The following is a 12,356-nucleotide window of genomic DNA, read 5'->3' on the forward strand; positions in this document are numbered from 1 at the left end:
TCTCTTGTTAATTTTGTTGTTTGGTTAATCATATATCTTCTATAAGGAGGTCACAAAGGCTAGATAGAAAGAACAAATACTTTATTGTTTTATAATATTGATAAATAATTTTAGGCATAATTTGTTTTAAGGTTTTCATACTATTTCATTTTTTTAGTTCAATCACCATGTGGAAAATTACAATGCTTTCAGGCTTAAGTCTCAGTTATACAATGCTGAAACAACCATCCCTTCACCAGTGCACATATTCCACCACCAAAAAAAAACCCCAGTATACCTCCCATCCCCCCACCCACCCACCTCTGCCTGTGTAACTAATACATTTCACTTTACTTTCTCTTTACTTTGATTACATTCAATATTTCAACAAGAAACTCACTATTATTGTTAGGAATTCCCCCTAGAGTCAGACTTGCTGTGAAGAGATATGAGGTTGCACGGCCGCGATTGCGGGTGCGCGGTTTTGGATTGATCTATTTTAGCAACTATGTCCAGGGAAATTTTTTCCAGAAATTGGATCATTGAAAGCTTGTATCTCTCATTAGTGGTCCTCATAATATGGTGGTCTCCACGCCCTTCCCCTCCAGCAAGGAAAAGGAGAGAGAGAGAGAGAGAGAGAGAGAGAGAGAGGGAGGGAGGGAGGGAGGGAGGGAGGGAGAGAGAGAGAGGGAGGGAGGGAGGGAGGGAGGGAGGGAGGGAGAGAGGGAGGGAGGGAGGGAGAGAGGGAGGGAGGGAGGGAGGGAGAGAGGGAGGGAGGGAGGGAAGAGGGAGGGAGGGAGGGAGGGAGAGAAACCTTTCCCCTCCTGGGCAGGCATGGGTCTCAGCTTAGTTCTCAGTCTGGAGACATTTCTGCAAGGAGCTGCAGGTACCAGAAGTAGTTTAGCTGGCCTCTGGAATCATGCTCATGCAGCTGCGGTGAGGCCGCACACATGCGGCCTCTGGGATCCTATTTCATTCTTAACTTTTACCATGATTTTAATTTCTTCCCTAGAAATAACCTTTACCTCTTGAGATTCTCTACCTTGACACCATAACAAACTTTGATCATCGAATTTTATTCCTTTTCATTTTATTAAATGTTTAAGGCAATATTTGACTGAAAGAAAGATAAAATATTTGCCTTTCATGCATCAGCACATTTTTAGCATTGCTGCTACAACTTTGACTGGTTTAGAAAACTCTGCTATGACTTAATTTTTATATTCTAGCTGAACCTGATTTAAAAAAATCTCCTCAAGAAGATATCAATCAACGTACAGCTGCTGAAAAGCAAGATGAAGATGGAGACAAGAATTTAAGAGCCCAAATACAGCATAGGTTAGTTGAAAATGCTATGTCCTGATTCTTGTTTCTTGCCCTTTGAACAAACTGACAATTTGTGCTTTATAATAAGATCTAGAAAAAAAGGAAATATTTCCTAACCTTAAGTATTCTACAGGTAAAACAAAACAAAGTAGGAGTGATGTAGTTTTCAGTGAAATATTTTTATGCTAAATTTCATGTTCAGAGCCCAAGTCAATCATCAGACTTTGGAAAGAAAATATTTTAAATCAGACAATAATTCACATACAGCTACATGAACCTAAATTATTTTATGAAAAACCAATTCAAACCACATTCAGAAAATGCCAGTGGAGATCATGGGCATCAGAATATAGAACCTAGTTCTAAAATCATAGTTTTATTAAAATGAAATACTTTTTTAAAGTTCATTTGATTATGGGCAATCTGTCATTATGGAGCAACATGGAGACAAAGTTAGTGAAATTAATGAAATCTCAAGAAATGTAAAACACATGAAAAGTGATCCAGATTACTTATAGAAATCTGAACTACTCTAAGTTTATCCTTTCTCAGGGAAGGCAAGAGAGTTTTAAGAACCATTGCAAGATGGATTTTAAGTAAAGCAAGTAATTGTGAACCAGCTAGACTGGCTCAAAGATCGTTTCAATTTTTGAGAAAAGACTGAGATGGCATTAGTCACAAATCAAAGGTGTCGAGTTATTACACTGTAAGTGCAGATGATGTTTCCTTAGAGTGTGTTACAACACAATCTTTTCTGAGGTGTTCACAAAGCAGTGCCATTTTAAAATATAATTATTGGAGTAAATAATTGTAGTATTAAGCCTATTATACATACTAGGAATTTGAGATAGCATCCTAAAAGAAAATGATGATAAAATAAAGGTCGTCTAAGAGAAAGATAGTGGGGTCAGAGAGATAGCATAGCTGGTAGTGCTTTTGCTTGCTCTTGGCAAACCCAGGTTTGATCTCTGTCATCCTGTATGGGACCCTGAGCCCTGCCAGGAGTGATCCTTGAGCACCGATGGGTATCATCCCAACACCCCCCGCCAAAAGAAAAATATTCAAATAAAGAAAAACAAATAAGCAAACAAAGAACAAAGAGAAAGGTATTGAGTTCAACTGAAGCACCAGTCTGCACCGTCTATAGAAGCGAGTCTTGTGTGAACCAATGGAAAGACACCTGAGATGCTGGAACCCATTCCCTATGAATTTAGGGCACAAAGATCTTTTTTTTTAAAAAAAAAAAAGACCTCAAGATATTAAAAAAACACAAATATTTGAATAATGCCTAACACTGAATTGCATAATGAAAAATATACTCAAAATTATCTCAATTCTCTGAGTAATTTATATGCATGATGCAAATATTCTCTTCAAATATTTTAATCAGTTTGGAATATTTATAAAAACTATTTTCAGAATTGTAGGCTTCTTGGACAACTGGCCTTCATTGGAGCAATGGTTTACAGAGCCAAAAAATATTTTGATACCAGTTAATGCTGAAGTAGATGAACAGTCATTATGCAAAAAAGTAAAAGAAATATTTATGACTGAAATGGTGAAGAAACAGGATGAAGGTAATTCTATTTAATTATAATTTTGATGATGAAATAGTGTAATTGTAATGAATTTAAGAGGAAATATAATTGTGAAGTTCTCTCCTCTATTTGGATTTTAATATCCACAAGCACAAGCGTCGTTTGCCTCTGGTTTTAGTTCTACTGCATATTTTGAAAAAAATAGTTTCCTGTTGCATTTGATAAATTCAGGTCATCTTCTTAATGCATTTTTATGCCAAAAAGTAAACTAACAATTAAAAGTAAACAGAGTACAAAGATATTTGTTGCAGAGAAGGATCAAGATTTCTATTTGCTAGCCTCAGCATTATAGGAAATGAAGTCAATTCTTTTAGGATGAAAACACTAGGCAGTTTATTTTTCCCAAACCTTCCTGTGTTGTTATGAATTTAGTGATTACTAGCTTCTTGTTTACAAGTCTGCCTCTGGGCACATTAAACCACCCTGGCTTCCTCCCCCACCCTCTCACCCATAATAATTGTCCATAACCTGTCACAGTATTAATAAAATTTAAAGCAGTAGTAGGTTCATATACTGCCAATGTTAGGCTTCAACAAATATTTTTACCTTTGAGAAATGATAAGAAAAATAAATCTTTCCTTTTTGTTTATTTATCATTCCAATTACATTGGAAACTCTCATTACCTATTTCTCATTACCTATCAGTTCTCTGTGACACCCACACAGCACAAGGATATAGGTCACAATCACCACGGAGATTCAAGAGCTTCCATTAGAGATAGTCCTCCCCCAACACACACACACACACACACACACACACACACACACACACACACACGTGAAACCTTCCCCCACCAAAAAAAAAAAATTGTACCAACCAATGTATTATTTAAGAGACTCATTAAATTATTTAACAGTCAGAAATTAAACTGAGAGGCAGGAAGAAGCTTCACAGTAATTTTAGTGTGTTTCACAGTAATTTTATCTCTTCATGAAGAGATAAAAAAGCAAACAGATTCTTGGAGTGAAAGCACAGAGCTCAGAGTAGCCCTCAGTACTGTTGCGTGAGACCTGAAAAACAAGAGCAACATGATGCCAAGTTTCATTTTCAAACACAAGCACGTTCACATCGGTATGTTTTTGCCATGGATCAGACTCACTTCAACTTGTTCCTAAAGACTGAACATCTCAACCACTGATTACATTGACAGAATCGTGCATGTGGGAGTCTGTCTGGTCAATTACTTTAACCAAAACTATAAACATTTACTGGGTACTCATCCTGGAAGTCTGTGTTATACATCCTTAATAACTGAAATAAAACTAAGAAGATGGTACTTTTATGTATTTTTTAATGTGGGAGGGAGTAATAGCCTCTAATAAGACTAAGCAGAAGGCAGTTTTTGTATAAAATATTGTTGTTGTTTTTAAGTCTGCATTCACTACAGGTGACAGCACCATTTCCTCAACTCCTAACAGTCTGGTCCTATGGGAAGTACTTCAAAATGGTGTGGGTGGTTGAAGGTGAACAAGGGAAAAAGAAACTCAGGGAAGTTTATTTTATACTTACTGCTTTAAGTTCTTTCATTTTGAATAATGATTATTTTTATAATCAGAAAAAAATGTAATATTGCTATCCACCTTGAAAAAAAAAAACCTCCTAGGCTATAGTGGTGATAGCACAGCAGGTAGTGTAGGGCATTTGCCTTGCACACAGCCAAGCCAGGTTCGATTCCCATCATCCCATATTGTCCCCCAAGTACTACCAGGAGTAATTCCTGAGTGCAGAGCCAGGAGTAACCCCTGAGCATCGCAGGGTGTGACCCAAAAAGAAAAAAGAAAGAAAGAAAGCCTCCTACTATACTGCTTCTATGCTTGGGGCAGTGAAGATAATAATCTAAGGGCACTTGGCAGCGTACACAAGGAAGGAACCATACCAGAGCACCGGGGTAGGGGTCCCCGCAGGATCCTGTAGGATTGCTCGGGCCATTTCCTGTGTGAATGGCTGGGAAGGCCAGGGAGGCCCTGGAAAGTGTCACAGAAGGGAGAAGCCAAATCTGGAATGACAAAATACTTGGGAATAATAGCCCCAATAAACGCAAGCCAGCCATGTTCCAGCCCTCACAGCTGTGGGCTGGCCAGCCATGTTCCAGCCCTCACAGCTGTGGGCTGGCAGTCAGCAGGCAATGCTCCAGCTGGCAGCCTCAGTGTGGAACCTCACACTCTCCTCAGTCTTTACCCCGGTTCTGCTGGCTCTGTGGGCCTGCCCTGCTAAGCACTCTGGTTTAAAAACTTAGAGGCCTCATAATCCTCCTGAATATCTTGACTTGGTTCTGTGTATGTCTCTGTAGTGTGCATCACCTTTCAACCTCTGCTATAAATTATTACAAAGTCCATGGAGAATTACCTCCCACCCTCAGTTATGAAGCACAGCTTGGGTATGGTACATAGTACTTGCATGATTGAATGAATTGGCAACATGCCAATTAACCTCTTTTTAATTGCTTTATAAAAATTATAAAAAAGAGTATTAACCTCTTTTTTAATTGCTTTATATGCGATTACTCGAGGGTGTTGATGCTATAATTTTCTTTTTTATGCTGTTTTCTCCCCACCTTAACCTGTCCTGTCATATTTTTTCTTGTCTCCTTACACTTCCTTCATCTGGGTTTCCCATGGGACATTTTGAAATAATCCTGTTTTCCTATTCCATTATATTAGCTAATTCAAGACTTCAAGACGTAATATTACATTTGACAGCCCTCCTCAGAAGTCTACCTACCAAACACACACACACACACACACACACACACACACACACACACACACACACACACACACTCTACCCTTCTCTTTACCACCCCTACCTTCACCATCAGAAATCAGAAATCAGGGAAATAATATTTCTAATTAAACAAAAAGATTTTAAGGACTGGATATCTTGAGAGAGAGTATGTAAGTATGAATTTAGCCTAAAATCATTAAAGACAACTTATATCATCTCAGTTTGTCTTGGTACTACTGAAAACACCAGGGCCCTAGAGTCTCTATTAATAATTACTTCTTCTCATCCTTTTGAAGTTAAGGCATACTTAGAAAGAAAGGAAAATGAGCTGAAAGAAGTTCCTGCAGAGCCTGCTACATCTCCAGTCCCTTCTCCTGAACCAGAAAAAGAGAAGGAAACGCCTTCTCGGGGAGAGCGCTCCAAACCTTCAAAAGGAAGACGGGCATCAGGTGATTGACAGGATGACTTATTTCCCTGTTTGTCAGTTTCATACTTTCACATAGGAAAGAATACTTAATTCTAGTTCCAGTCCATTTATCTGGATTTAGACTTGGGGGACGTGAAATGAAACTGGTCCACTCAGTTGAAAGTGGAAGAAACTTTCTAGCCAAGAGCAGGGGAGTCAGTGAGTCCAGATGTTTTTCTGTGTAGGTGAGATGGTGTTCCTATTTCTTTGTGTGTGTGTATGTGTGTGGCAGGGGGTCGAGGGTCCCTTCTCCTGTATTTATTGATTAGAGTGTGACTGCATGTGAGAAGAAAGGCACAGACAGTAACCAGAAGAAACTGAGAGCAGACAAAGAACTGTTTACTGAACCAACCATTGTTTTGGAACTGTGAATTGTGAGCCCCTCTTATGAAATAATTAGGGACTGAAGCGATAGTACAGAGGGTAGGACACTTCCCTTGCACATGGCGGACCCAGGTTCGATTCCCAACATCCCATATAGTCTCCTGAGCACCATCAGGAGGGATTCCTGAGTGCAAAGCCAGGAGTAACCCCAGAGCATCACCAGGTGTGGCCAGAACAAATGAGATTAGTGTAGCCAGTTGTCCACAAAAATAAGGGGACAAAATAAACAGCATATATCAGAGACCAGAACTTAGATGTCATTGTTCCCCTTCAGTGCTATAGAAACAAGCTCCAAACAACTCAATAAATTTATGTTTCTTCCACATCAGATACATACATATATATGTATATATGTGTATATATATACATATATATATATAAATGAAGAGTTTGTGTCCAGAAAACTTTAACTTAAACTCTTTCTGTATATTAACCTCTATGGACTGTGAGTCTAGCATTAAATGGTAGATGATGAATACAATGACAAATGTCAAGTGCCCATGGTTGTAATGCAGGATGTTGGGAGAATGCTAGTGTCAGTCTGCTGCTGTGATGAAGAGGCAAATGTGGTTCTAGTTTCTGGGTTCAGTATCCTAAGTGTGCGCTCAACTCAAGCCTAACAGATATTCTTGATCCTGACTCATGCTTCGATGTCCAAATTCCATAAACTTTCCAATTCAGGGGTATTTGAGATAGTCTGAAATTTTTGTTTTCATTATGTAAGGCGGTCCAAGCAATAGTACAGCAGATCTAGGGCTCTTACCTTGCACACAGATGACCCAGGTTTAACCTCCAGAATCATATATGGTCCTCCCAACCCCTGAAAACAGAGCCCAGAGTAAGCCCTAAACTTACTTTGGTATACTGAATATATACCAAAAATAGATATATATTAGAATCAGAAGGCTTGCTTAGGCATTGGGGTGCATACACTTGATCTTAGCCAAAAGGCCGAGAAACGATGCATTGAGGTGCATAAAGGCATGCAATAGAGACCTGTGTTGGGTCACCAGGACTGCATATCCTTCCAGGCATAGCCAAATGCAAACTTGGTGCTCAGGGGAGCACCACTAGAGTGAACCCTGGTGTTTCCCAGCACCTAGGGGCCTGAGGAGACCTCCCAACAAATAAATAAATATCTATTAAGAAAACTAATTTGAAGACCTTAGTAAATCATAGTATATCAAAAACCCATTTTTCTTTAGGAAAAGTGGGCTTACCTAAAGACAAAATGTGTGAACTAGGGGGCTGGAGCAATAGCACAGCGGGTAGGGCGTTTGCCTTGCACACAGACAACCCAGGCTCAATTCCCAGCATTTGATATGGTCCCCTGGGCACTGCCAGGAGTAATTCCTGAGTGCAGAGCCAGGAGTAACTCTTGTGCATAGCCGGGTGTGGCCCAAAAAGAAAAAAAAATTTGTGAACTGTAGAAGAAAACTTTTTTTTTTATTATGTGACCAATCAAATTATGAGTTATAGAACATCCTTTTCCCACTACCTCATTAGTAATTAAATTTAAAAGGCTCCAACAGTTCAATGATCTGGAAGAATAATGGAAATCATTAAAATTATGGTGAGAATGAGGGGAAATCAGTGAACCTGCAGCTGTTTAACCAGCCTCTGCCTGCGGCCATAGTTCTTTCTCCCGCCTCCCCTCCCAACTCAGCCTACTCACCGTCAGGGGGGATCTGTGTAATAATAAGCCATTTCCGGAAACCAACATTAGGTGTTTCTAATTATGAAAGAATAAGTTGTAAGCGTTTGAGATTTGTTTGCAATCTTAAATCTGTACTCTTGCATACTATGGACTGGAAGAATAATAAAGCAATTATTGATTCAAAGAGTTTGTACCTGTCTCTTTTTTCCCACCAAAGGCAGGAAGAGTACCTGGTCTTTAAAAGTATGTGAAGGAATTCATCTTCGGAGTCCTTTTTATAGACTTCTAGCCAGAGGACATTACCTGCATGTAGGGAAGGGCATTTCCAATAGATTGGTCTTTGTTTCAAGAAATAATTTGGGTTTTTTCCTTTCAAATGAGCATTTTTGGAACTGAAAACTTAAGGGTCTGGACATTCCCAATTCAAACCCCCATTTACCATTTTTGTTTAGGAGTTGTGAAGAAAGGAGGAATTATTTACATAAGAAAAATTTATTTACTCTCAGTGGAAATAAGATAAAGAAGTGCACAGGACACTGATATTCATTCTGTCCAAATCTAGTTCTCCCTTGTATCTGACTCTGCATTTTATAGTTGCTTCAGATACACTTTGGATTAAATTGAAAAAGCTTTAATACTGCCTTCCATGAAAGAGTTTGTCACAAATCTACCACTAAAGTATCAGAATTCATTTTAAAACTAAAACATATTTGGATTGACATAAAACATGGCAATTCATGTTGCCATCTAAGAATATCTACATATAGAGCTTTTGGACTCTTAATTTTGAACTCAGTTTTAAAAAATGACTTTGGGGTCAGAGTGCATTGCTGAGGCCAGCAGAAATCAGATTTGTTCATGCAATGTATGATTTCAATGTCTTTGGTATCTGTATTTTTGCTTTATCTCTGTTGCTTTGTGATTAACTTTAGGGCTAGTTAAGTAATTGGCTACCCAAAATATTTTGAAAGGAACTAGGAATTTATCTAGACTATTTTGAAGTTATTCGATGTATTTCTTTTAAAGAGGCATTGAAATGTTTGGGTAGAATATGTTTGCAAATACTATCCAAACATTCATGTTCAACTATTTGGAACTTTAATAGTTCTTTAATAGAAGTTAACAAAGTTTTGAAAATTATTCATCTCTTTTTCACTTGTGTCAATTTAGATAGGTTCTTGGTTGTTGAATCTCAGTTTTTTAATTAAATACAAATTTAAAAAATAATAAATGATATGCATTATGAATTTAGACATCTTATAACTATCACTTTAAATACAAATAATGGAACAGGTGGGGTCTCTCTATTACAGATTTTTTTTTATTTTTATAATTTATTTATTTTTAATTAGAGAATCACCGTGAGGGTACAGTTACAGATTTATACACTTTTGTGCTTATACTTCCCTCATACAAAGTTCGGGAACCCCTCCCTTCACCAGTGCCCATTCTCCACCACCCGTAAACCCGGCGTCCCTCCCACCCTCCCCAATCCCATCTCCCCCCCACCCCACCCTGCCACTGTGGCAGGGCATTCCCTTCTGTTCTCTCTCTCTAATTAGCTGTTGTGGTTTGCAATAAAGGTGTTGTCTATTACAGATATTTTAAATGCCTCTTACAACTGTTATTCCATGAAGAAATAAGAAAAAGAAACTTAGCTAAGGACAAAGAGAAAAAGCCTGTGAATTTCATTAGTGAATAAAGCAGGATGCAAAGAATTTTTTTCAAGGAACCAGTTTATTATTTGGGACATATTACTCACCTTCACGCTTTCAGTTTTCCATTTACCCATTAATTTTGACTAGATTCCAGAGAATTCAAAATAAGACTGCCCAAACTATCCTTTGATTGCTACAGTCAGTGCAAAATAAATTGTAGTACTCACAAGGCAACCGAACATGAAATCAAAAGAAGTTCAAAAATGCAGCATATTCAAAGAGGTCATTATTTGACTCTTCAAGGTGATTTGCCATCATTCTTTTACAGATACGATTTTACTACACTAGAATAATTCAGTTAAGATGCAAATAAAGCCATATACGTCAATAAACATCACTAATTTTTTTTTTTGGTTTTTGGGTCACACCTGGCGATGCACAGGGGTTACTCCTGGCTCTTCACTCAGGAATTACCCCTGGCGGTGCTCAGGGGACCATATGGGATGCTGGGATTAGAACCCGGGTCGGCCGCGTGCAAGGCAAACGCCCTACCCGCTGTGCTATCGCTCCAGCCCCAAACATCAGTAATTTTTAAACTTCTGGACTGAGTTATAATCAAATCCACTGTTACATGATGCTATCAAGTTAGGACTAAACTCCTGTGTGCCATGAAGAATAGCACTATCAAGGTGTTCATTCAAGAAGTTTGAATTCATAGTTTATCAGATTGAGTTTAACTCACAGTAAAGGGCTGAGGTATTTTATTTAGTTCAAAAATGTAACTGTCAGTGAGAAATACTATTTTTTACTAATTTTTACCAATATTATAGCTCAGCTACTGAAAAAAACCCACCAGTGATGTTTATGTGTTGATTTTGTTTAGAATCCCAGCAGAGTAAGCCCCAGTCTCCTCAGGAAGGAAAAAGAAAGAAAGGTGATCCTTCACTCAAAAGAAAAGGTACACCAGACAAACATAGATATGAGAAAATGTAATTTTGTGTTTTGTAGATATCTCACTTAATGGCTAGATGTGTACGGTAGTTTATATTCAATACTTCTCTCCTTTCTCTCTCTCTCTCTCTCTCTCTCTCTCTCTCACACACACACACACACACACACACACACACACACATTTGTAAATCATAAGCTCTTGCCAAAGAAGACAGCCTTCATCTTATTGCAACCTGACTGTTGTAGGTTCTTCTGTGAAAATGATACTTGTGGAGGAGAATAGAATGAATAGCTAATATTCAGAATATCCATTCACCCTAGATATTAGAAATGTTATGCTTATATCAAATTATGTAATCAGAAAGCTATAGACTGAGCCATGTTTTAGGTAGCGCTTTGTGTAATTGTTTTCAAACAAGAAGCACTTTGATATCAAGTCCTCAACTTCCTCACAACATAATATAGGTGAAATTTTGCTTGTATCATAGTTAGCCAGTATTCCATTTATCATTATATTTTATTATTTAGGTAGTACAGTTTACAACAATATTAATTTTTATGCATTGATATATAAAATTACTGCCTCTCCACCTGCACCAGTGTGCCCCAAATCCTCCACCACTGTCCTGTGTCCACTCTGTCCTGCCCCCAAACATTGTAATCTTCATTCAGTTGTCAGAATCTAGTGATTTGCTTCATTTCCCATGTCTTCTATTTCCTAACAATATGCCAACAACATCAGTGGTTTTTACATGAAATGCAAATTGAGGAATTTCAGTTAGAATCAAAAGGCAGGAAAGACTTCATTCCTATGAGTATCTATATAATAAACTTCCTAAAGAATGAATGAGGGGCTGGAGCGATAGCACAGTCAGTAGAGCGTTTGCCTTGCACACAGCCGACCCGGGTTCGATTCCCAGCATCCCATATGGTCCCCTAGCACCACCAGGAGTCATTCCTGAGTGCCAGGAGTAACCCCTGTGCATCGCCAGGTGTAACCCAAAAAGCAAAAAAAAAAAAGAAGAATGAATGATTTTCATCTCTATTTTGACTACATAGGAGTTAGCCAAATTAGTGAATCAGACTTAGTATCTGTATAAGAACTTAGCTCCTAATATTTGCCTTTTCATTTCTCTCATTGGTCTGACATTTTACTTTAAGTAGTCTTTTTCCTGACCCTAATTTGATATTTTTTTATTCTCTACTTTATCTTAACTATTTCTGTGAAAGAATATATAGTTTTTACAGTAATTGGTAGTATAAGAAAATTTCTGGCTCTAAGAAATATATTCTTATTAGACCAATATTGTAGGTGCTGTAGCAACCAATTAAAGATTAAATGCAGTTATGGGTATGTATATATATATATATATATATATATATTTGACTTTATGTATGCTGCATTAAAATGATACTGCCATGAAGGTTGTGCTTTTATTTAACTTCTCATTATGAGTTTCCAAAGTAGTTGGAGCCCAGCAGTATGCAGTATTCACAACAATATGATGTGCTAAAAAGACTGTTTTTGAAATATTTAAGATAGATAGCCATATTTCAAAAAAAAAGCCTTTTGATGGGGATGTTACTTAGTATTAGATCACTTGTCTTGCAT

General features: G+C 37.9%; 1 protein-coding gene across 1 annotated transcript in view; it reads left to right on the forward strand.

Moving 5' to 3' along the window:
* Positions 1-12,356, forward strand: part of SPEF2 (sperm flagellar 2) — a 179,381-nt gene that overhangs the window by 86,031 nt on the left and 80,994 nt on the right. The window contains exons 17-20 of the mRNA XM_004605550.2: positions 1,209-1,317; positions 2,725-2,882; positions 5,925-6,077; positions 10,677-10,751. Coding sequence (XP_004605607.1) covers positions 1,209-1,317; positions 2,725-2,882; positions 5,925-6,077; positions 10,677-10,751 — 495 coding nt within the window. The remainder of the gene's footprint in view (positions 1-1,208; positions 1,318-2,724; positions 2,883-5,924; positions 6,078-10,676; positions 10,752-12,356) is intronic.

Source organism: Sorex araneus, chromosome 1 (assembly GCF_027595985.1).
Source record: "Sorex araneus isolate mSorAra2 chromosome 1, mSorAra2.pri, whole genome shotgun sequence".
Lineage (NCBI taxonomy): Eukaryota > Metazoa > Chordata > Mammalia > Eulipotyphla > Soricidae > Sorex > Sorex araneus.